Source organism: Macaca nemestrina, chromosome 15 (assembly GCF_043159975.1).
Source record: "Macaca nemestrina isolate mMacNem1 chromosome 15, mMacNem.hap1, whole genome shotgun sequence".
Classification (NCBI taxonomy): domain Eukaryota; kingdom Metazoa; phylum Chordata; class Mammalia; order Primates; family Cercopithecidae; genus Macaca; species Macaca nemestrina.
This window is the reverse complement of record NC_092139.1, coordinates 29303159-29326390: the sequence shown is the minus strand read 5'-3', so window position 1 is coordinate 29326390 and position 23232 is coordinate 29303159. Positions and strand designations below refer to the sequence as shown.

Sequence of the window (23232 nt, the reverse complement as noted above, 5' to 3'; positions counted from 1 at the left end):
CCCGGGAGGCGAAGTTGCAGTGAGCTGAGATCGAGCCACTGCACTCCAGCCTGGCCACAGACTCCGTCTCAAGAAAAAAAAAAAAAAGAAGAAGAAAGTTCCGGGAAACATGTGCAGGTTTGTTACATAGGTAAACGTGTGCCATGGTAGTTTGCTGCACCCGTCAACCCATCACGTAGGCATTAAGCCCCGCCTGTATTAGCTGTTCTGATGCGCTCCCCCTCACTGGCCTGCCCACCAGGCAGGCCCCAGTGTGTATTGTTCCCCTCCCTGTGTCCACGTGCTCTCATTGCATTTTATCCATTTTTTTAATGTGCAACCATCATCACTACCTAGTCTCAGAACACATTCATCACTCCAAGCATATTCTAGTGAATAATACGTTGAATAAGACTAGAGTCAATAATATGGCATTCATATCCCCACTACCCATTTTTTCCAGATCTTAACATTTCTTTGCTTTTGCTGTTCTGGTGTTTAGGTATGAATATATGTTCATTTATCCTGTTAAGAGTACATTCAGGCTTCCTAAATATGAGAACTTTTTTTTTTCTTTTTTTTCTTTTTTTTTTTTTTTGAGACGGAGTCTCACTCTGTCGCCCAGGCTGGAGTGCAGTGGCCGGATCTCAGCTCACTGCAAGCTCCGCCTCCTGGGTTCACGCCATTCTCCGGCCTCAGCCTCCCGAGTAGCTGGGACTACAGGCGCTGCCACCACGCCCGGCTATTTTTTGTATTTCTTAGTAGAGACGGGGTTTCACCGTGTTAGCCAGGATGGTCTCGATCTCCTGACCTCGTGATCCACCCATCTCGGCCTCCCAAAGTGCTGGGATTACAGGCTTGAGCCACCGCGCCCGGCCTTTTTTTTTTTTTTTTCTTGAGACAGAGTTTCACTCTTGTTGCCCAGGCTGGAGTGCAATGGCGCGATCTCGGCTCACCGCAACCTCCACCTCCCAGGTTCAAGCAATTCTCCTGCCTCAGCCTCCAGAGTAGCTGGGATTACAGGCATGCACCACCACGCCCAGCTAATTTTGTATGAGAACTCTTGCCTTTCATCAATTCTGGATAATTCTCAGTCATTTCTTTCAAATATTGCCTCTCCCTTATTCTCAGTATTTCCTCCTATTAGGAAATTCCTATTAGGCAAATGTTGGATTTTTTTTCTTTCTATCCTTCAAGTATCTGAATCTCTCTTTTACATCTATGATTTTATTTCTCTATATTACATTATGGGTAATCTTTTTCAGCTCCATCTTTCTGTTCAATATTTCTCTCTCTCTCTCTCTTTTTTTTTTTTTTTTTTTTTGAGACAGAGTTCTCACTTTGTTGCCCAGGCTGGAGTAAAGTGGCCTGATCTCAGCTCACTGCAACCTCCACCTTCCAGGTTCAAGCAATTCTCCTGCCTCAGCCTCCCAAGTAGCTGGTATTACAGACGTTCATCACCACACCTGGCTAATTTTTGTATTTTTAGTAGAGATGGGGTTTCACCATGTTGGCCAGGCTGGTCTCAAACTCTTAACTTCAGGTGATCCACCCGCCTTGGACTCCCAAAGTGCTGGGATTACAGGTGTGAGCCACTGCACCCGGCCAATATTTCTCCCTTTAACTGTTCCTAATTGGTTGTTTAGGCCTTCTACTGGTTTTAAAACTTAAATGACTATTTTTCATTTCTAGAAATTCTTTGCAACGTACTTTCAGTCTTTTTTTTTCCCCCCTATGGGGTCTCGCTCTGTCACCAAGGCAGGTGTGCAGTGGTGCAATCTCGGCTCACTGCAACCTCCACTTCCCAGGTTCAAGTGATTCTCCTGCCTCAGCCTCCTGAGTAGCTGGGATTACAGGCGTGCGCCTGCCATCTTGGGAAAGTCAATTCACCTCTTGGCTTCCTCATCTATAAAATGAGACTTGAAGTAGCACCTAGGCTGCACGTGCAGTGGCTCACATCTGTAATCCCAGCACTTTGGGAGGCTGAGACAGGTGGATTGCCTGAGGCCAGGAGTTAGAAACCAGCCTGGCCAACATGGCAAAACCCCATCTCTACTACAAATATAAAAATTAGCTGGGCATGGCGGCGTGCACCTGTAATCCCAGCTACGCAGGAGGCTGAGGCACAAGAATTGCTTGAACCTGGGAGGTGGAGGTTACAGTGAGCTGAGATCACGCCACTGCACTCTAGCCTGGGTGACAGAGCAAAACTCTGTCTCAAAAAATAAAAAAAAATAGCACCTAACTCCCACGTTGTTTTGAGGGTGAAATGGATTACAGCAATGGGCATATTGTCCATGTTCAGTTAGTATTAGTTTCTCCTTGCCTTTGCTCCTTCCTTGGTGAGCTGCAGCCTGAGGGCTGAGTCAGGCTGCCACAAGTCACCCAACTCCAGTGTCCCTCCTCTTCCTTTCTGTGGAAGCATTCCCTAACCCAGCATGTTGGTCACTTTCTCTTACAGACTCCCATGGTCCCCTGTGCCACCTCTTATCAAAGTTTTGATCTTAAGTCATTCAATGATTTGAGCTATGAACTTTGAAATAAAACAGATTGGAGTTTAGATATTATCTTATTAGTCACTCAAAGCTTTTAATCAGGGATGATAATAGCAGTTAGTGTCTAAGGTTGTTTTTGTTGTTGTTTTGTTTTTAGAGACAGGGTCTTGCTATATTGCCCAGGCTGGTCTCAAACTCCTGGGCTCAAGTGATCCTCCCTCTCCTGCCTCAGTCTCCCATGTAGCTGGAACTACAGGTGTGTACCACTGTGCGTGGCCTAAGGTTGTTGTGAAGATGAACTGACATGATATAGGTGAAGATAAAAGAGTTCACAACAGGGCAGGTGCGGTGGCTCATGCCTGTAATCCCAGCACTTTGGGAGGCCAAGGCAGGCAGATCACTTGAGGTCAGAGTTCGAGACCAACCTGGCCAACATGGTGAAACCCCATTTCTACCAAAAATATAAAAAAATAGCCAGGTGTAGTGGCGGACCCCTGTAATCCCACTACTCGGGAGGCTGAGGCATTAGAATCGCTTGAACCGGGGAGGCGGAGGTTGCAGTGAGCTGAGATTGCACCACTGCACTCCAGCCTGGGTGACAGAATGAGATTCCGTCTCAAAAAAAAAAAAAGTTTACCACCATATCTGCCACATAGTAGGGGCTTGATAAATGCTAGCTTTTTTTTTTTTTTTTTTTTTTTGAGATGGAGTCTCACTCTGTCACCCAGGCTGGAGTGCAGTGACGCGATCTTGGCTAACTGCAACCTCTGCCTGCCGGGTTCAAGCCATTCTCCTGCCTCAGCCTCCCAAGTAGCTGGGACTGCAAGCGTGCACCACCATGCCTGGCTAATTTTTTGTATTTTTAGTATAGACAAGGTTTCACCATGCTGGCCAGGCTGGTCTCGAACTCCTGACCTTGTGATCCTCCCACCTCTGACACCCAAAGTGCTAGAATTACAGATGTGAGCCACTGTGCCCAGCCAATGCTAGCTATTTTTAAAAATTAGTATTATTAGCCGTCATTTTTATTTTTATTATTTTATTAAGGGATATGTTAATATCCATTATTAGGACTGTAACTTTCTTTCTTTTTTTTTTTTTTGAATCAGAGTCTCGCTCTGTTACCCAGGCTGGAATGTAATGGCGGGATCTTCAGCTCACTGCAACCTCTGCCTCCCAGGTTCAAGCAATTCTCCTGCCTCAGCCTCCTGAGTAGCTGGGATTACAGGTGCCCGCCACCATGCCCAGCTAATTTTTGTATTTTTAGTAGAGATGGGGTTTCACCATATTGGCCAGGCTGGTCTTCTGGCCTGGCTGGTCTTGAACTCCTGGCCTCAGGTAATCTGGCCTCCTTGGCCTCCCCTAGTGCTGGGATTACAGGCGTGAGCCACCACCCCTGGCCTTTTTTAAAAATTATTTTTGAGACAGGGTCTTACTCTGTCACCCAGGCTGGAATGCAGTGGCATGATCTCGGGTCACTGCAACCTCTGCCTCCCACCTCAGCCTCCCGAATAGCTGGGATTAAAGGCATCAGCCACCACACCCAGCTAAGTTTTTGTATTTTTTGGTAGAGATGGGGTTTTACTATGTTGGCCAGGCTGGTCTGAAACTCCTGACCTCAAGTGATCCACCTGCCTTGGCCTCCCAAAGTGCTGGGATTGCAGGCATGGGCCACCATGCCTGGCCTTACTGCAACATTTGAGGCACTCATTTTTTTTTTTTCCTGTGCTGCTGGTTTTGGTCCCATGTGGGCAATAAAACAAGGAACCTTTCAGGAAAGTACTTCTCACACTTTAATGTGCATGCTAATTATCTGGAGAGTCTTGTTAGAATGCAGATTCTGATTCTACAGGTTTGGGGTGAGGCCTGGGATTCTGCATTTCTGACAGATTCCCAGATAAGGCCAATGTTTGTGGTCCAGGGATCACGCTTAGGGTAGCAGAGCTTTAGACTTAATTCCATCAGTAGATTCCTTATTACCTATTTCTGATAGAATTCTTGGTCTTCTCAGGAATCTGAAACCCAGATAATAGAGGGGGATCCCAGGTGTCCTCTGCCGCCCTGTTAGCTTAGGGAGACCCAAAAATTTTGGCTTCCATGAAAAGTCCTCCTCCAGTTGTCCCAAAAGGTGTAGCATGAGTCCTTCCAAATCTTTTCTCATGATTATATAAATACATATTTCCCCATACAAGATTAAGATTGTTTTATATATATATATTTATATATAATAATTTACATATAACTATATATAATATATATAACAGTTTATATATACACACACACATACACACAGAGAAAGAAGGTCTCGCTCTGTTGCCCAGGCTGGAGTGCAGTGGTGTGATCATAGCTCACTATGAGGCAGGAGAATAGGGAATCAGGGTAACGGGGGGTTAAGAGATAAGCAAATGAATGGGTGCAGCCAGTTCTAGGCAGCATACAGGCCACATCTTCACGCCTATGATAACAAGACAGAAGTTTCCACTTCAGCCTCTGATTGACCGTGGGGCCAAATCTCCACTTCAGCCTCTGATTGGCTGTGGGCCAAGTCTCCATTTCAGCCTCTGATTTGGTCGCAGGCCAATCCTTCATAGAGTGTAGCCAATTGGAGGCCTCTAAGGGCACCTGGGGTGTTGCCGGGTCCCTTTAGCTTAATACAAACCCTGATTGAGGAGGCTCTTGAGCCGCTTGCTCTAACCAGCTGCGGTTCTGAATTGTCTTCAATAAGTCTATGCTTTTGTTATTCCGTTCTTCTGTTGCTGTTTGTCTTTCGTTGCCCTTCTGTTACTTTATGCGTTTTGTTCAACACGCCAAGAACCTGGACAACTCTATCCTGGTAACAACTGCAGGTAACCTGGTAACAACGGCAGTTTCAAACTCTTCGGGTTCAAGCCATCCTTCTGCCTCAGCCTCCCAGGTAACTGAGACTATCGACGCATGCCACCACACCTGGCTAATTTTTTTATTTTTATTTTTGGAGACAGATCTCACTCTGTTGCCCAGGCTGGAATGCAGTGGCAGGATCTCGGCTCACTGCAACCTCCGCCTCCCAGGTTCAAGCGATTCTCCTGCCTCAGACTCTCGAGTAGCTGGGTTTACAGGAGCACACCACCACGCCCGACTAATTTTTGTATTTTTAGTAGAGAGGGGGTTTCACCATGTTGGCCAGGCTGGTCTCGAACTCCTGACCTCATGTGATCCTCCTCGGCCTCCCAACGTGCTGTTATTACAGGTGTGATCCATTGTGCCCAGCCTAATTTTTAAATTAAAAAATGGAATGATAGAATGCACATTACTTTGCATCTTTTCCCCCTTAAAAATATTCTTAGTATACCTAAAGAAGTAAATCTACTTCATTATTTTGAAATGTGGCCTAATAGTCCACAGAATGGGTGTACCATGATTTATTCAGTTTATTTAATGTATCAATGGGCATTCTGGCTGGTTCCAGATTTTTGCTATTGAACAATCTGAGGCATACAACTTCATGACGTGGTGCACTTAAAATCGTTAAGAGACAGATTCAGTATCCTAAGGTGTAACAACCACCCAGATCATGGTACTTTTATCCTTATTTTTATTAAAATTTTTTTTCTATTAATCTTGGATAGCTGCTTATGTTTTCTTTTTTAAATTTTTTCTATTAACCTTGACATGGTGCTTTTACTTCCTAAAGTGGAATTCCTGTATGAAAGCCTATGAGCTTTTATATCTTACTCATTGCAGCTGCATTACTGTGGGAGCTGTCCCGCTAGACACTGGGCTGCAATGGGAATTGTCAGGGACAGCTTAAGCTCCACATCACTTGAGTCTAAACCTGGAGTGGCAGAGCGTGTCCGTGAGGATCCCAGGGCCTGGAGAGCAATTTAGGGTAATATTCAGAAAGCAGCGCTCAGGAGAAGCACTGGGATGCTCTTTAGGTAAAATCACCCCAGAAGACCCTGGTTCCCAGAGTACTCTGAGGTCCGGAAGAACTGGGCTGGAAGCAGGTCCTGCTATTAATTGGCTGTGATCTTGGGCAAGTTAATTAACTTCTCCAGGTCACAGTTTGCTCTTTGGAAAACGGAGATAAGTCACACCTGCTTTCAGAGCGGACATCCTTACTTTACATCGGAATCACCCGGGTGCCATTCCTAGCGTTTCGGCTTCAGTAGGTGGGAATCAATTATTTGTATTTCTAATAGGTAATCAGTTGATAATGATGCGGCCGGACCGGTACACTCGAAAAACTACTGTTCCAGTATATTTCAAGATGTTCCAAGAGTCTTAAACACTTGGCGCAGTTCCGAGCACAAGGCACACGAACGGTGCTATTAGCGTTTCTAACCCCGCAGAGAACTCCTCGCACCCCGGTCCTCAGAAGACCCACCCCGGACAGCGGAGGCCCGGGCAGTAGCGTCCAGACCCAATTGCCCGCGCAAGGGGGCGTGACAGCATTGGTGGGCGGGGCCTCCGGTAAGAGAACGCGGCTAAAGGTGGGGCCAAGGGTGCGGCTTGCTGCGCCTGCGTGAGGAAAAAGAGGGGGCGTGGCTCCAGGCCGGAAGAGGGAATCTGTAGGGGCGGGCCGGCTGGCGTCCCCTTTCCGGCCGGTCCCCATGGAGGCGCTGGGGAAGCTGAAGCAGTTCGATGCCTACCCCAAGACTTTGGAGGACTTCCGGGTCAAGACCTGCGGGGGCGCCACGGGTAGGCCGCGGCGAGGCCGGGGTCGCGGGGAGGGGGGCGTCCTAGAGCTTGACCCGGGCTCCTGGACTCTGACTGGCCTGCCGGTGTCTAAGGGAGCGGATTCGAGGCCATTCTGACCCTCGCCCCTTGTCCTGCAGTGACCATTGTCAGTGGCCTTCTCATGCTGCTACTGTTCCTGTCCGAGCTGCAGTATTACCTCACCACGGAGGTAAGGGGCGGGGCTTAGTGCGTGGGCGGGGCTTGGCATTCTAAGGATAGGACCTTTAGGGGTGGGAGTGGGGAAGGAGAGGTTTGGGGCCAAGTCTTACTGAGGCATCGCTGCCCCAGGTGCATCCTGAGCTCTACGTGGACAAGTCGCGGGGAGATAAACTGAAGATCAACATTGATGTACTTTTTCCGCACATGCCTTGTGCCTGTGAGTACCTCACCATGGATGGAAGTGGAGAGACCCAGGATTCTCATGTGGGCTGCCAGATTCACACCTCTACCCTTAGGTTCTGGACTGGACCCCAGGACAACCTCCTTCTCCTAATCCCGTTCTGCCCCAGGACAGGCCCAGTATCCCCTTCCCCTCCAAAACCCACATCCCCTTGTCCCTAGGGTCCCAGTACCTTAGCCTGACTTTACTGCTTCCAGATCTGAGTATTGATGCCATGGATGTGGCTGGGGAACAGCAGCTGGATGTGGAACACAACCTGTTCAAGCAACGACTAGACAAAGATGGCATCCCCGTGAGCTCAGAGGCTGAGCGGCATGGTAACCAGGGGAAGGGGCTGGGTCTCAGATCCCAAAGCTGGACGTTCCCAAGCCTACATGCTGGCAAGTGGACTGTGGCAGGCATAGTGATATATTAAACAACTAAGACCTAGAGAAGTCAAGTGACTTGCCTAGGGTCCCCCAGCTTAGTAAGAGTCAGAGTGAGCTAAAATCCTCTATACATACTGAGTCGGGTAATCTACCTGACTGCTATTCTCAGAGGTCCTCAATACCTGCACATGGTAGTTTGAATACGAGAGGTTTGAAGATAGGTCTTATGTGCTCTTACCTTGGTAGAACTGTCTAGATGGACCCAGGCTTCTCTGAGTGTTTGCTTTCCCAGCCCATCGGCTGAATTCAGCCCTTAATGTCCTTCCCCTTTGGAATGCAGGCGGTTTAAGATTAGAATTGAGGTTCTCAAGTCACATTGCCTGGGTTCACATCTAACTTTGTCTCCTGCAGTCTGTGAGCTTCAGCTAGAAAGTGGTGATAAAACAGTAGTACCAACCACATGGAATTGTAAGACCAAATGAAGTAATATGTGTAAAATGCCTGGTTACAGAGTGGGGACCCACTTTTACCTTCCTTTCCTGCCTCCGTTAACTCAGTTTCCCACCACAGCAAAACCGTCCTCAAAGCTGGGATTTCTAACACCTTAGAGATTACTCTGGTGGGGAGTTTTATCATTTGTTGTTTCAGCAGATAAATACAGGACACCAGTGCAACCAACATAATTTGCTATAGGATTGGATATGGAGTGTAAGAGAGCAAAGTCGTGGTTGTAGATTCCAACGCTTTCAGCCTGAGCAAATGAATGACTTGAGATGGAGATGACTGGAGGAGAAGGTTTTTTTGGTGGGAGGGGGGAGTGGCTATTAGATATCCACTACTGTATAACAAAGTACTCCAAAAGTTAGTAGTTTGATACAATAAAAATTTGTTTTTTCGGTTTCCCTGGGTCAGGAATTTAGGAGTGGCTTGTTTGGGTGATTTGGGTTTAGGGTATCTCCTGAGGTTGCAGTCATCTAAGGATTGATGGGGAACTGCAGGATCTACTTTATCTATCTATCTATCTCGAGACAGAGTCTCACTCTGTCACCCAGGCTGGAGTGCAGTGGCACGATCTTGGCTCACTGCAACTTCTGCCTCCCAGGTTCCAGTGATTCTCCTGCCTCAGCCTCCTGAGTATTTGGGATAACCGGCGTGTGCCACCACGCCCAGCTAATTTTTTGTATTTTCAGTAGAGATGGGGTTGCACCTTGTGAGGCAGGGGTCTTGATCTCTTGACCTCGTGATCTGTCCGCCTCAGCTTCCCAAAGTGTTGGGATTACAGGCGTGAGCCATCGCGCCTGGCCTACTTATTTGTTGTTTAAATTTATTTTTTTTCTGTCAAGCTGTTCTTTATTTCAGAGAGAGGGCGGGGCAGGGGGCTCAGTCTCTCTTGGCAGCAGCTTTCCTCATGACGGCCGGGACGTTGCTCAGCTCCTCCTCCCTCCTCTTGGCGCGTATGTGTGCCCCGCTCTTTTCTTGATGAACTTGAGGGCCCGTTTGTCGTTGGAGACCTTCAGTAACTCCATGGTGTGCTGCTTATACGGGGCAAAACCACACACCTCTTGGATCATGTCCCACATGAATTTGGTGTGTTTGGTCAGGTGCCCACGGCGGCGGCTGTGCCTTGGCTTGCTCATATTCTTGGTCATCTTGTGGCCCTTGTCGAGGCACACAGCCATAGCGGGTAGCACAGAGCCATGGCTGCTGCTCTCCAATGACAGCTGTGGCAGAAGGGCGGGTGGCATGCAGGGATCTACTTTTTTTTTTTTTTTTTTTTTTTGAGAGTCTCACTTTGTCACCCAGGCTGGAGTGCCATGGTGCGATCTCAGCTCACCGCAACCTCTGCCTCCCGGCTTCAGGTGATTCTCCTGCCTCAGCCTTCCGAGTAGCTGCGATTACAGGCGCCAGCCAACACACTCAGCCAATTTTTGTATTTTTAGTAGAAACAGGGTTTCGCCATGGCGGCCAGGCTGGTCTCAAACTCCTGACCTCAGGTGATCCACCCGCCTCGGCCTCCCAGAGTGCTGGGATTACAGGCATGAGCCACCATGCCCAGCCGGGGATCTACTTTTAAAGGGCTCACTCATAGGGCTGTTGGCCGGATGCCGCAGTGCCTCACCACATGGACTTCTCAGTAGGGCTGCTTGTGTGTCCTTATATCATGGCCACTGGCTTCCCCCACTTGGATCTTGTAAGTGAGCTGAGAGAACAAAGTAGAAACCATAACCTTCGGCCAGGCATGGTGGCTCACACCTTGTAGTCCCAACACTTTTGGAGGCTGAGGCAGTTGGATCACCTGAAGTCAGGAGTTCGAGACCAGTCTGGCCACCATGGTAAAATCCCATCGCTACTAAAAATACAAAAAAAAAAAAAAAAAAAAGAATTAGCCGGGCATGGTGGCAGGCAACTGTAATTCCAGCTACTCCGGAGGCTGAGGCAGGAGAATCGCTTGAACCTGAGAGGTGGAGGTTGCAGTGAGCTGAGATTGCGCCTCTGCACTCAAGCCTGGGCAACAAGAGTGAAACTCCATCTCAACAACAACAAAAAAACTGTAACCTTTTTTATGACCTAACCTCAGAAGTTGTATACCATCATTTCTGCAATAAACTAGTGGTTACACAGGTCAGCCTGTTGTGGGAGAGGACTACATAAGGGTGTGAATACTAGGAAGTGGGGATCATTGAAGTCATCTTGGAAACTAGTTTCCACAGAGTAAGGTCAGGATTTGGGGGAAAGAGGAATCTTAGGTTTGGGTAAATTTGGGGTTCCTATTTTATACTCTGGTGATATTAAGAGGCAATTAGATGTACCAGTCTAGAATTTAGAGGAGTTATCAGTAGGTAGAGGGTAGTTTAAACAATTGGACTAAGTGAGGAAACTAGGGAGTAAATGTAGGTAGAGGAGAGGTCTAGGGCCTGTACCCTGGGCATCTCTAATTTATTTAAAGTCAGGACAGGAAGGAAGATTGAGACAGATTAGCCATTGACATAGAAGAACCAAGAGGTGTCCCAAAAGCCAAGTGGAGAGAGTTTCAAGAAGAGAGTGAGCAGTTGTATCAGAAGCTACTGATAGTCCAGTAAAACGAGGAGTGAGAATTGACCATTGAAATTGACAACACAGAGATTCCTGGAGACTTTGAAAGGAACAATTTTGATACTGTTGAGGATGAGAATCTGATCAAAGAGCAATAAAGGAAGTGGAGACATTACCTATAGATGACTTTTGGAGTTTCACTGTAAGGGAGAGCTGAGAAATGGGGCGGGGTTTTAAAGGAGAAAGTGGTAAGTTGGTGGGTTTGGTGGTGAGAGCAAGTGAAGTTCTGTTGCTTCTCTTTTCGTAGTGGAAATTGAAAGCAAGGACATTAGCTAAGTGAAGAAAGGAAGGTTTTGGGAGCCTAAGGAGAGAGGAGAAGGTCTAAGTCACCTTAGAGAATGGGAGAGTGAACCAATTAGAGGAATGAAGTGGAATTGCCAGGCAGTCCTAAGGGAGTTTCAGGCAAGAAGTAGGTACAGAGAGTTGAATGGAACCAGGGTTTGGGTTTTGCTGGATTTGTAAAACGAAAGATGAGAGGAACAGGGAGTTGTGGTTATGTGCAAGAGAATAATTACAGTGGACCATGGGATTTAAGGAGGGAAGTGAGGACATGATAGTGTCAATAGTGTCAAAGAATTGGTGGATTTCAGGTACTAAATAGTGAACTGGGAAAATAAGGGTAAGTAGTTGAAGACTCAGACACTTGAAGTTGAATTTGGGAAGGTTTGCAGTTATTGGCAATGACAGGATCTAGGTATGATTATGGAAATGGGTAGCCAAGGTGAGATGGCAAAATCAAGATTCTCATGAGTTGGGAGGTCAGTATTCAGTATTGAAATCACCAGTTATGATGGGGTGACTAGAGTGAGGCAAGGAGCCGGTGCAGAGGGAGAGGTCTGAGGAGAAGCATCATGGCAAGGAGGTTAGTGGCATACATGTTGGAATTAGCTGAAATCTGTTTCCTCAGTTGCATTGGGCAAAGTCACTTCTCATCAGTGAGCCTCAGCATCTTCTCAATAAAACAGGGATAATTACCCCCACCCTCAAAGAGTCATTGTGGGGATGAAATGAGACGATGGTTGTGAAGTACAGTGATCTGTACCCAGCTAATGTTCAGTATTTACTGTTAACTGTTTTCTTACTGTTTCTTTTATTAAAAGAATTGATAAGTATGTAGAAGTACTTAGTGCCTGACCCGTAGCATGTACTACATGAATATTAGTTATTATTATAACTTTTATTTATCCCCAGGCCGCTGGCCAAAGAGCTTGTGCAGGGACTGGGGCCACCAATTTCACTGTGTCTGGCCCCAGCTGATGCCTCTGCTTCTCCCCTCCCCTTAGAGCTTGGGAAAGTCGAGGTGACGGTGTTTGACCCTGACTCCCTGGACCCTGATCGCTGTGAGAGCTGCTATGGTGCTGAGGCAGAAGATATCAAGTGAGCCAGTGGGAGTGGGAGCAGGGTTTCCATCAGGTGCCGTGTGTCAGTCAGCCTTAGCCTCAGTCAGACTGGCAGCTGGGGAGGTCAGACCAAGAATCTAGAGTGGGCGGGTGTGTGCCTCTGTCATTGATCCTGGTGCAGGTGACTGAGGCTTTGTGACCAGGCCCCACCTGGGCGCTGCAGACCTAGAGATGAAGCTGAAGTGGTCTCTGCTCTTCTGCCTAGAGAAACGGTTCACAGGTGGTCTCTGGAGTCCGGCTGCCTGGGTTCTTCCCCTGTTTCGTTGGGCCAAGCCATGTAACCTCTCTATGTGAAGAGGGATGATAATAACATCTTCTTGTAAGAGTCACATACGGATTAGCTGTATACTGTGTGTAAATCACTGAGGTGGAAGGTCCGGCCCAGATTATCAGACCCTCAGTATCTGATAACTACTGCTGTGTTTCCCAGGCCCTGACTTCCACAAGACTGATTCAGCAGGTCTGGAGTGGGGCCTGGGAATATGTACTTCCATCTTTTTTGGTTGTGGAAAAATATGTGACACAAAATTTACCATTTTAACCATTTTTAAGTGTGCAACTCAGTGGCATTAGGTATCTTCACAGTGTCATGCAGTCACCACTGTCTGTCCTAAAACTTGTCATCACCCCAAACAATGGGAATATGTATTTTTCACAGTCCTAGTCTGGGCACAATGGCTCACACCTGTAACCCCTAGCACTTTGGGAGGCCGCGGTAGGTGAATCACTTGAGCTTAGGAGTTTGAGACCAGCCTGGGTAACACAGCAAGACCCTATGTCTACAGAAAATTTTAAAAATTTAAAAAAAAAAAAAAACAGTCCTTCTGCCACTGAGGAAACACATTTGGAGAACGTTTGGTGGTCAGGGATGAGTCTAGCAGAGGCTTCATTAGCAGGCAGAGCTGCTCGGGCTCTATTTCCCCAGATGCCAGCACTGGACTTGTGCCTCTTTGACACTCTCACCGTCACTCCCTGCCCTACAGGTGCTGTAACACCTGTGAAGATGTGCGGGAGGCATATCGCCGTCGAGGCTGGGCCTTCAAGAACCCAGATACTATTGAGCAGTGCCGGCGAGAGGGCTTCAGCCAGAAGATGCAGGAGCAGAAGAATGAAGGCTGCCAGGTGTACGGCTTCTTGGAGGTCAATAAGGTATCAGGAGGGATCAAGGCAAGATAGGGCCAGCTGGGCTGGGCAAGCTCCGCTGGGAACCGAGGGCCCACTCAGGCCCTGAGTAGGCAAAAGGAGGACACAGCCAGAGAATGAGAGAGAATGTTCCTTACAGGTGGCCGGAAACTTCCACTTTGCCCCTGGGAAGAGCTTCCAGCAGTCCCACGTGCACGGTGAGTGATCTGCACCTGCTGGGGAGATTTAGATGCTGGCCACCTTCTTGGTGAGTTTGAGTGGTCCTCTCCTGCCTGCTGCTCCTTTGTCTTTGGCAACCATTTGGCCAGAGCAGGCCATCTCGGCAGCAGTTTGGCACAGTGGCTAAGAGCACAGGCCGAGGAGCCAGACTGCCTGCATTCAGATACCAGTTTCAGACCTTATTGGCTGTGTGACTTTGAGAAGGTTTCTTCATCTTTTTGATTCCTGTTTTCTACTTTATAAAATGGTGATGAGGGCACTTATCTCACAGGGTGTGTGTGCAGGTTAAAGATGATAGCACGGAGCCTGGCTTGTGGTAGGTGCTTGTTGAGATGGTAGCCCCCAGTGTCCGACGATGACCTGTGCATGAGGCTTTGGGAGAAGCAGAGCTAGGTTGGAGCACAGGTTCTGCCACTCCTGAGCTATGTCATATTTGGGAAATACTGAGCCCTATTCAGTTGCTGCTTCTGCAAAATGGGGATGATGATAATAGTACCCACTCATAGGGCTGCTGGGGTGAACAAATGAGATTTATTCTCATTCATTTGTTCATTCAGGCATTCACAAAATATTTAGTAATCACCTACTAGTCTAGTTGCTAAGGGTATAGTAGTGAACAAAGTCTGTGCCCTCAGAACATTCTAGTAAAGAAATAGACAATAAGTATATAAAATATAAATAGTCCCCAATTAACAATGATTCATCTTGTAATTTTTTACTTTATGATGGGTATTACATGCATTTTTCACTTAATGATATTTTCTTTTTCTTTTTCTTTTTTTTTTTTTTTTTGAGTCTCACTCTGTCGCCCAGGCTGGAGTGCAGTGGCATGATCTTGACTCACTGCAACCTCCATCTCCCGGGTTCAAGTGATTCTCCTGCCTCAGCCTCCTGAGTAGCTGGGTCTATAGGTGCGTGCCACCACGCCCAGCTAACTTTTGTATTTTTAATAGAGATGGGGTTTCATTATGTTGGCCAGGCTGGTCTTGAACTCCTGACCTCAGGTGATCCACCCACCTCGGCCTCCCAAAGTGCTGGGATTACAGGCATGAGCCACTGCACCTGGCCAACTTACAATGAGTTTATTGGGACCTAACCCCAGTGTAGGTCAGGGAGCATCTGTATATGGTATTATCAGATGCTGTTAAGTCATGTGGACCAAAACAAGGCAGGATAAAGATGGTAGTGGGGAGGGGCTAGGAGAGGGCAGGGAGGGTCCTATTTTAAATATGGAGGTCAGGGAAAGACTCCTTGATGAGGTAATATTTGAGCAAAGACCTGAAGACAGTGAGGGAGCCAGCCATATGGATGTCTGGGGAGGAAGTGTTACAAGCAGAGAGAACAGTAAATGCAAATTCCTGAGGCTAGAATGTGCTTGGCAAGTTCAAGATATAGTAAGAAGGTCAGGGTGGCTGGAGCAGAGGAGCATGCTTAGAAATGAAGTGAGAGAGGCCGGGGCAGTCACCTACACCTGTAATCCCAGCACTTTGGGAGGCCGAGGCAGGTGGATCACCTGAGGTCAGGAGTGCAAGACCAGCCTGGCCAACATGGTGAAACCCTGTCTCTACTAAAAATACAAAAATTAGCTGGGTGTGGTGGCGCACGCCTATAAACCCAGCTACTCGGGAGGCTGAGGCATGAGAATTTCTTGAACCTGGGAGGTGGAAGTTACAGTGAGCTGAGATCATGCCATTGCACTCCAGCCTGGGTAACAGAGCAAGACTCCGTCTCAAAAAAAAAAAAAAAAAAAAGTGAGAGAGGTCACAGGGCCATATCATGCAGGGCTTGCAGGGGCATTGTAGGGACTCGGGCCTTTACTCTGCATGAGATGAGAAGCCATTGTAGGCCTTTGAAGAAGGTGAGGGATGATCCAACTTAACTTAAAAGGTAAGCGGCTCTCCAGCTGCTCTGTGGACAAGACTGGACAGGGGAAAGGATGGAAGCAGAGAGTCCCTTTAGGAGGCTCTTGCAGTGATCAATCCAGGCAAAAGATGGTGGGGCTCAGCCCAGAGTGGCAGTGGAAGTGGTGGGAAGTGACTGGCTTCTGGATGTATTTTGAAGGTAGAGCTGAGAAGAGTTCCTGATGGGCATTAGGGACAAAGGAAAAAGGAGTCAGGGATACCTTCAAAGTTTTGTACCTGAGTAGTAAGAAGGATGGAGTTGCCTGTAATCCTAGCACTTTGGGAAGCCGAGGCAGGTGGATTGCCTGAGCTCAGGAGTTAGAGACCAGCCTGACCAACATGGTGAAACCCTGTCTCTACTAAAAATACAAAAAATCATCTGGGTGTGGTGGTGTACGCCTGTAGTCCCAGCTACTCAGGAGGCTGAGGTAGGAGAATTGCTTGAACCTGGGAAGCGGATGTTGCAGTGAGCTGAGATGATGCCATTTCACTCCAGCTTGGGTGACAGAGCAAGATTCCATCTCCATTAAAAAAAAAAAAAGAAAAGAAAAGGATGGAGTTGCCATTTAACAAGATGAGGAAGACTCAAGGCAGGTGTAGATGTTCGGAAATGGGATCTTACAGCTGGTATTCGGCTTTTGACGCGTTCAGACCACTAGCGTCTAGGTGTCCTTCTAGACACACAAGGTGTCAAGTAAGTAGTTTTCCATTCAAGCCTGGAGTTCAGGGAGAGGACTTGCCTGGAGATGCAAATGTTGGCATCATCCAGCCACGGGACTGGATGAAATCACCCTGGAGGGGGAGGGTAGATGGAAAAGAGGGGAGCTCAAAGGGCTGGGTGCCAGGCCTCCCACATTAGAGGCTAAAGGTGTCGGGGGAACTGACAGGGGAGACCAGTAAGAAACCTCGGTGGAGGAGGAGTGTAAGCCAGGCAGGATGTGGCAGGATGCGGCAGGATGCCGCACTCTGACAGGTGTTTCAGATACCGCATCAGATGCTTCTGGATGTCTAGCAGGAATTGGCCATGGGATATACAATGTAACAGTGATTTATTATAGCCTTGCCTGAGTCATTGGAGGGGTGTGATAGGACCACCCTCCAGTGGGTCCAGGAGGGAATGGGAGAGGAGTTGGAGCCAGTGAGTACTGACAGTTCTATAGTGGAATCTGCTTAGGGGAGGAGAAAGCATGAACTGAAGCTGGAGGGAAATGTGGAGTCGAGGGAGGCTTTTCTAAGGACAGTGATGTAGCAAAATGTTAATATGCCGTTGGAAATTACTGACTAAAGAGACCATAAGTGATGCTCTAGAGACGAGACAAACAATGACCGGAGTGAAGTCCTGGAGAAAGAAGACAGAATCTGGTGCCTTACACATGTGGAAAGGCCAAACTTAGCAATAGGAGGAAAGGCAGGCTCTGTAGGTCCAGGTAGGGTGGTAGCTGGGGTGGCAAAAGTACATGGAGAGTCTCTTCTGAGTCCTCCTGTCTTCTCTGTGTTGTAGGAAGGAAGGTCCTCAGTTGAGAATGAGAAGAGAGGGAAGGAGGTGTTGGAGATTTGAAAGAAAAGGTGTGACTGGTCATTTGGGGGTGGGAGAATGCATGGACTGGGGAGACTGAGTAGGATTGACGCAGCACTAGGGTCTCCCTGGAGTCTGTGGCTGTGAATGGAAAGAGAGCAGTCAGCGTGGTCATCTGTGTGGGAATGGACTCAGTAGACAGAACGTTGGAATCGCCTTGGGTTTGGTGTTGCCAGGTGCCTGCAATGGTGAGGGAGTCAAATATGTAAAGAAGTCATCCTGATTCTGGACCACAGCCTATAAGTTAGGAAAGGAGGAAAGAAAGGATGTGGGGAAGCCAGTGAGGGGCAGGAGGAACAAGGGACTGCAAGTCCTGAGTGTGGTGTCAACAAGTTATCAGAATTGGTGGACTGGAGGAAATTAGAAAGCTAGTGGAACATGAGTTGCTTGAAAGGGGCTTTGTTAATGACAAAGCTTAGGGAATGGCCAACAAATCAAGTGGCTCAGGTAGGCAGAGCACAAGATCAGGAAGGAAAGGATGTCCAGGAACTGGGAGGCCAGGGTACTGGAAGGATCATCTACGTGGATATGGAAATCACTAGAAACTGACAGAGGTAGTACAGGAGAGAGTGGCAGGCAGTTGCCCAAGCTGTTGAAAAATGGCAGGGGAGAACAGTCCTGGAGGCTCTATGTAGATATCTAGGTGACTGAAACAAGCAGGGCTGCTTTGTCATGAGCTTCAAAGCTGGGGATTTTTTTTTTAAGACTGGAATGCCATGGTGTGATCTTGGCTCACTGTAGCCTTGACCTCCTGGACTCAAGAGATCCTCCCACCTCAGCCTCCCAAGGAGCTGAGACCACAGGCACATGCCACCATGCTTGGCTCATTTTTCCTTTTTTTTTTCCGCAGAGACAAGGTCTTGCCATGTTGCCCAGGCTCCTGGGCTCGACTGATCTTCCTGCTTGGCCTCCCAAAGTGTTGGGATTAGAGATGTGAGCCATTTTGCATTTTTAAGGCAGATAAAGGGAAAGTGATCTGGAAGTGGCAGTGAGGAGGAGGAAAGACTTCTCTTTAGGCCAGGGAGGAGGTTGTGTATGGAGAGAAGACAGTCGCACGTTGAGGGGATGCCAGGGAGTTAGTGCCTGGAAGGAAGAGCCAGGCTGAAACAAGAAAGTGAAGAGGAACCCAGGGGTTGAAGGCAGGGCTGGGGAAGGTGGGAGTTGGGGTCACAGTAAAGCTTGGACAGAGCCGCGTGGTGACAGAGCCCAGGCTGTGAAGATGGCCTCTCAAAGTGGTTGAGGTGAACAGGAGGGTAGCTCTGCTGGTCTTCAGGGCAGTCGGGGGGGGCTGGAAGACCCTGTAGAGCTCTGGAACCCCCTCTTCACTTTGGAGGAAGCTGGGAGAAAAGGGTCTTGCTGGGATGATAGGAAGATGATCAGTGTCAAGCTGTTGGCACAAGGCCTGGCAGGCACTCAGTAGGACACAGAGCCAGAATGGCAGCCTCTCGGCCTGGGACTGTTAGACTTGTGGATCCCAGGGCCAGGGGTGCTCTGTACCTGGAAGGATGTATAAACACAAAGCTACAGTTGCCTAAGGCCAGAGATCTGGCTGAATTGAGGCCTGGGAGTGAGTTTCTAATATCCTTGTTGATTGGGGCCGGGGTGGGTAATAATCTCTTACAGTGTAAAGTTTACAAGTATTTTTCCATCTTAGATCCCACCTGATCCTTAGGACAGCTCTTTGCAAAGGAGAACACTGAGGCCCAGAAAGGGCAAGTGATTTGCCCAAGGCCATACAGTCAGGAACTTGGCTCCTTGGGCTTTAGGCTTCTTGTCCTTCCTAAGCCACTCTGCCTCCTGCTCCTCTCTGGCCAGATTAGTTCACTCTTGAGGAGGGGCCCAGGCGGAGGCTTGTTAGCTGGGGCCAGACTGTGTTGCTGAGGCAGAATGTTCCCATCTTCCTTCCTGCCACATGTCTTGCTCCATAGTTCTCATTGTGAAGCTCTGAATCTGTCTTCTCTCTCCTCCCTCCCCCATGCTGCAGTACATGCTGTGGAGAGTAAGTGGCCCCGCCCCCCAGGGAGGCCAAGCCCCCACTTCTGGGGCAGCCTGCCCTACCGGGATGCGGGGAGGTTGGATGGGTCTGTGATTGGGTCTTCTCTGACCTGGCTGCTGGGTGACTATAAAAAGGACTGGGATGTATCTTTGAAGTATGGTTCCTTGCAGCAGGAGGGATTGAGGCTAGAGGGCAGGAGTAACTTGTTCTGGAACAGTTGGTACAGGGTCCCCATGGGATTTCCTCTGGGGACCTTTGAGGGTGGAGGCAGGGAACGCGTGGATGGCATTCTCGGGTCCCACCTCACTTTGAGGTTCAGTGATTTGCCATCAGCTCCAGTTAGTGAGAGCCCATAGTCAGTGGGTTTTGTTTTTGGAGATGCAGGCAGGGCCATGCTGGGAGTAAAGGCCTAGAGTTCCCTGTGGATGTCAGGGAGGAACCAGGGTCTGTTCTTATGACTCCTGAGGAGGGCGTGAACTCTCACACAGGCCCAAGGCTTGCCCTTTCGGGCCGTCCTTAAGCAGGACCAGGAGGGGCCAGGCTGGAGAAGGAGTGAGGGGTCAGAGAAGACAGGTGGTTTGCAGTCTAGGGGGAGGAGTGAGGAGGCCAATGCTGCTCCTACTAATGACACCTTCTCCCTTCTCTCCTAGTCCATGACTTGCAGAGCTTTGGCCTTGACAACGTACGTACCAGATGGAAACCATAGAGGGCAGGTGGGGGTGGGAGGCTTGGTTGCTGCCTTCATTTCCTTGTAGGAACATCCTGGGATCAGGGAGTGCTTATAGAAAAATACACCATGTTCTGAATGGGGATCCAGCCTGAGGGTTAAGTGAGAGTGACTTTTGAACTGAGCTCTGAGCAGGCTAGGGGCAAGGTGGGATTGGATAAGAGCATGCTAGACAGACAGACCTCAGCACAAGGTCAGGTGGGATCGTGGCCCTTCTAAGGAACTGCAGGGCAGGTGTGGATGGGTGAGGCTGGAGAAGTCAGCAGAGACCAGACCACACAGGACTCAGAGGCCACGCTGAGGAGTCACATCTTTCTCCTGAGAACAGTGGAAAGCTGTTGGCCTTCTTTAAGCAGAGTCATGACATCATCAGACTTGCATTTTCAGAAAGATCCTTCCAGTGACTGAGTTGGATACACAGGGGAGCAAGAAGGGAGTGCATCTGGGGGCTCACAGCCTCCAGCCTCAGCCTCCATAGCCTGGACCTCCAGGCAAAACCAGCACCTGCCACTCTGTGTGTGCCTAACGTATAAGTGAAGCTGGTATTTTAAGAAATCTGAAACCTGGCCAGCCATGGTGGCTCATGCCTATAATCCCAGCACTTTGGGAGTCTGAGGGAGGTGGATCACCTGAGGTCGGCAGTTCGAGACCAGCCCGGCCAACTTGGTGAAACCCCATCTCTACTAAAAATACAAAGATTAGCTGGGCATGGCAGCGCACGCCTGTAACAGCTACTCAGGAGGCTGAGGCAAGACAATTGCTTGAACCCAGGAGGCAGAGGCAGTGAGCCCAGATCACGCCACTGCTCTCCAGCCTGGGCAACAGAGTAAGACTTTGTCTCAAAAAAAAAAAAAAAAATTCTGGAACCCCAGGAGTTTGCAGGCTGTGGAAAGAGGAGTTTCTAGGTGAGGAGTGGGGGATACCTGTCCCAGGGATGTTGTCCCCTTAGGGCCATAGCCTCCCCTTTCTCCCACATCTCCACAGACAGACCCAGGTGTCCCTGTCTGCTACTGTCATCAGAGCTTTGGATGAGCTCTGGATGGTGTTGTTTGCAGATCAACATGACCCACTACATCCAGCACCTGTCATTTGGGGAGGACTATCCAGGCATTGTGAACCCCCTGGACCACACCAATGTCACTGCACCCCAAGGTACCAGCCCGGGAGGCAGCCCCCAGCCACAGAAGGCCTGCCGGGCACCCGTACCCAGTGCTTTGTTTTCCCCTCAGCCTCCATGATGTTCCAGTACTTTGTGAAGGTGGTGCCCACTGTGTACATGAAGGTGGATGGAGAGGTGAGTCCGGGAGCTCCCTCCCCTCTAGAGTCTCCTGCGTGCTGCCAAGCACTAGAGTTCCTGCATTTTATTCCGTCAGCCTGGGGAGTGAAAACTGCCTCGTCCTCACATGGTGGATGAAAGACTGAGGCCCAGAGAGGGTGGGGGATTTGCCGTCCCAGCCAGAGTGCAGGCCTGGGGCTGTCCGATTCAAAGCGTCTGCTCTTTGCGCTGTCCTCACCGCCTCCATCTGTTCCTCTGGTGCCCATCGTCTGCCTGCCTCACTGTCCCCTGTGGTCTACCTGGGCTGGGGGTTAGGCAGGGCAAGCCTCTGTGTACCCGCTCCCGAGGCTGCCATGGCCTGTGGAGCAACATCTCAGCAGAGTGGCAGGATGCAAGGGACTGAGGGCAGAGGAAGTCAGTTCAGCCTTGGTGGTGCGTCTTTGGAGAGTTGCTTCTCAGCCTGGACCCCTGTGAGAACGCCCACTAAATGCTGCCAGGATAGGTAAACTGTAAAGAGCTGGCATCTGGAGGGGAAGGCTGAGGCCAAGGCTAGGAGAGGGGGTCTGGCAGGCCAGGCCTTGCAGTGCAGGCCACCAGCACAGTGCCATGTTTTCTCCCCGCACGGTCAAGGCTCAGCAGGAAAGGGGAAGGAGCAGGGGTGGGGCTGATGGTGGCTGAAGCCAGGTCCTAGCCCTAGCCCTGGCCTAGGCTCCCCTCCCACCCCAGGTGCTGAGGACAAATCAGTTCTCTGTGACCAGACATGAGAAGGTCGCCAATGGGCTGTTGGGCGACCAGGGCCTTCCCGGAGTCTTCGTCCTCTATGAGCTCTCGCCGATGATGGTGAAGCTGACAGAGAAGCACAGGTGAGGGCAGGGGCAGAGCGGCCTCTGGGGGCCTGAGCCTGAGGGAGGAGTGTGCCTGCTGAGCCCACCCGCTCCCTCCACCAGGTCCTTCACCCACTTCCTGACAGGCGTGTGCGCCATCATTGGGGGCATGTTCACGGGTAAGAGGCCCAGGGTGTCTGTGAGCTGTAGGGTGGGGAAAGTAAAGCCTGGGTGCCCTAGGTTTGGTTGGGGGTGAAGGGGCAGATGCTGGCCTGGCCAGTTAAGTGACAAGGTTCTCAGCGTCAAAAGCCAAGGCCCCCACTGGGCCAGTGCCAGCCCTTTTCTCTCTCCCAGTGGCTGGACTCATCGATTCACTCATCTACCACTCAGCACGAGCCATTCAGAAGAAAATTGATCTAGGGAAGACAACGTAGTCACCCCTCAGCGCTTCCTCTGTCTCCTGTCTCTCCCTGGCTTGTGGTTGTCCCCCAGCCTCCACCACCCTCCACCTCCTCAGTCAGCCCCAGCCCCAGGTTGATAAATCTATTGATTGTGATAGTACTCACTGGTCTCCGTGTGATCCTTGCCATGGCTAGAGCCTCATCCTGGCCACTCATTGAAGGCAGTCGTGACTGATGGATCGGGGCCCAGATCCCTCAGGAGTCCCCACATGGGCATCTCCTAGTTGACTGACTGGGGTTTATTCAAACCAGACTCATGTCCAGCCCACAGCCCTGGGTCCCTCCCTCCACTGTGGTCCTCAGACCTCTCGGGTTCAGCCCCAGGGCTCACTTGGACCTTTTTAGCGTGAGCTTCCTGGAGCCACCATGGCCCCCAGGCCACTAATTCAGGGCCCTGGGTGCAGATTGGGGCTTGCCACTTCATTGATGGGTAAAGCTGGGGTCGCTCTCTACCACCCTGGGCTCAGTCCACCTGATCCTGTCACACTCACTGATCCCACTCTGTGCCAAACCCCGCCCGCGCTGGCTCTCACTGCAGTGAGGAGTCCCTCCAGGTCCTTTGCAGTCTCCTAGGTGGAAGCAAAACTGAACATCAAGGTGGGAAGGTGGGAAGGTAGCAGTGGCCATTCTGGAGCAGGGCCAGCACCAGACCCCT

At 49.7% G+C, this 23232-nt stretch overlaps 1 protein-coding gene and 1 pseudogene across 4 annotated transcripts; one reads left to right on the top strand and one right to left on the bottom strand.

Annotated features, from left to right (window-relative positions):
* Positions 1-6995: 6995 nt before the first annotated feature.
* On the top strand, positions 6996-22677 carry LOC105496271 (ERGIC and golgi 3). Of its 4 annotated transcripts, none has more exons than XM_011766523.2 (14): positions 6996-7154; positions 7292-7362; positions 7482-7569; positions 7791-7910; positions 12338-12431; positions 13438-13603; positions 13737-13794; positions 19278-19292; positions 19940-19971; positions 21072-21168; positions 21246-21310; positions 22019-22155; positions 22240-22295; positions 22471-22677. In XM_011766523.2, the coding sequence occupies exons 1-14, from the start codon at positions 7067-7069 to the stop codon at positions 22548-22550; spliced, it is 1167 nt and encodes a 388-aa protein (XP_011764825.1). In that variant the 5' UTR covers positions 6996-7066; the 3' UTR covers positions 22551-22677. The 4 variants fall into 4 exon arrangements, with proteins under 4 accessions (XP_011764825.1, XP_011764823.1, XP_011764824.1 ...); XM_011766521.3 differs by having other exon boundaries at positions 22001-22155; XM_011766522.3 differs by lacking the exon at positions 19278-19292 and having other exon boundaries at positions 22001-22155.
* LOC105496270 (large ribosomal subunit protein eL36-like) lies at positions 9342-9660 on the bottom strand (annotated as a pseudogene).
* Positions 22678-23232: the final 555 nt, after the last annotated feature.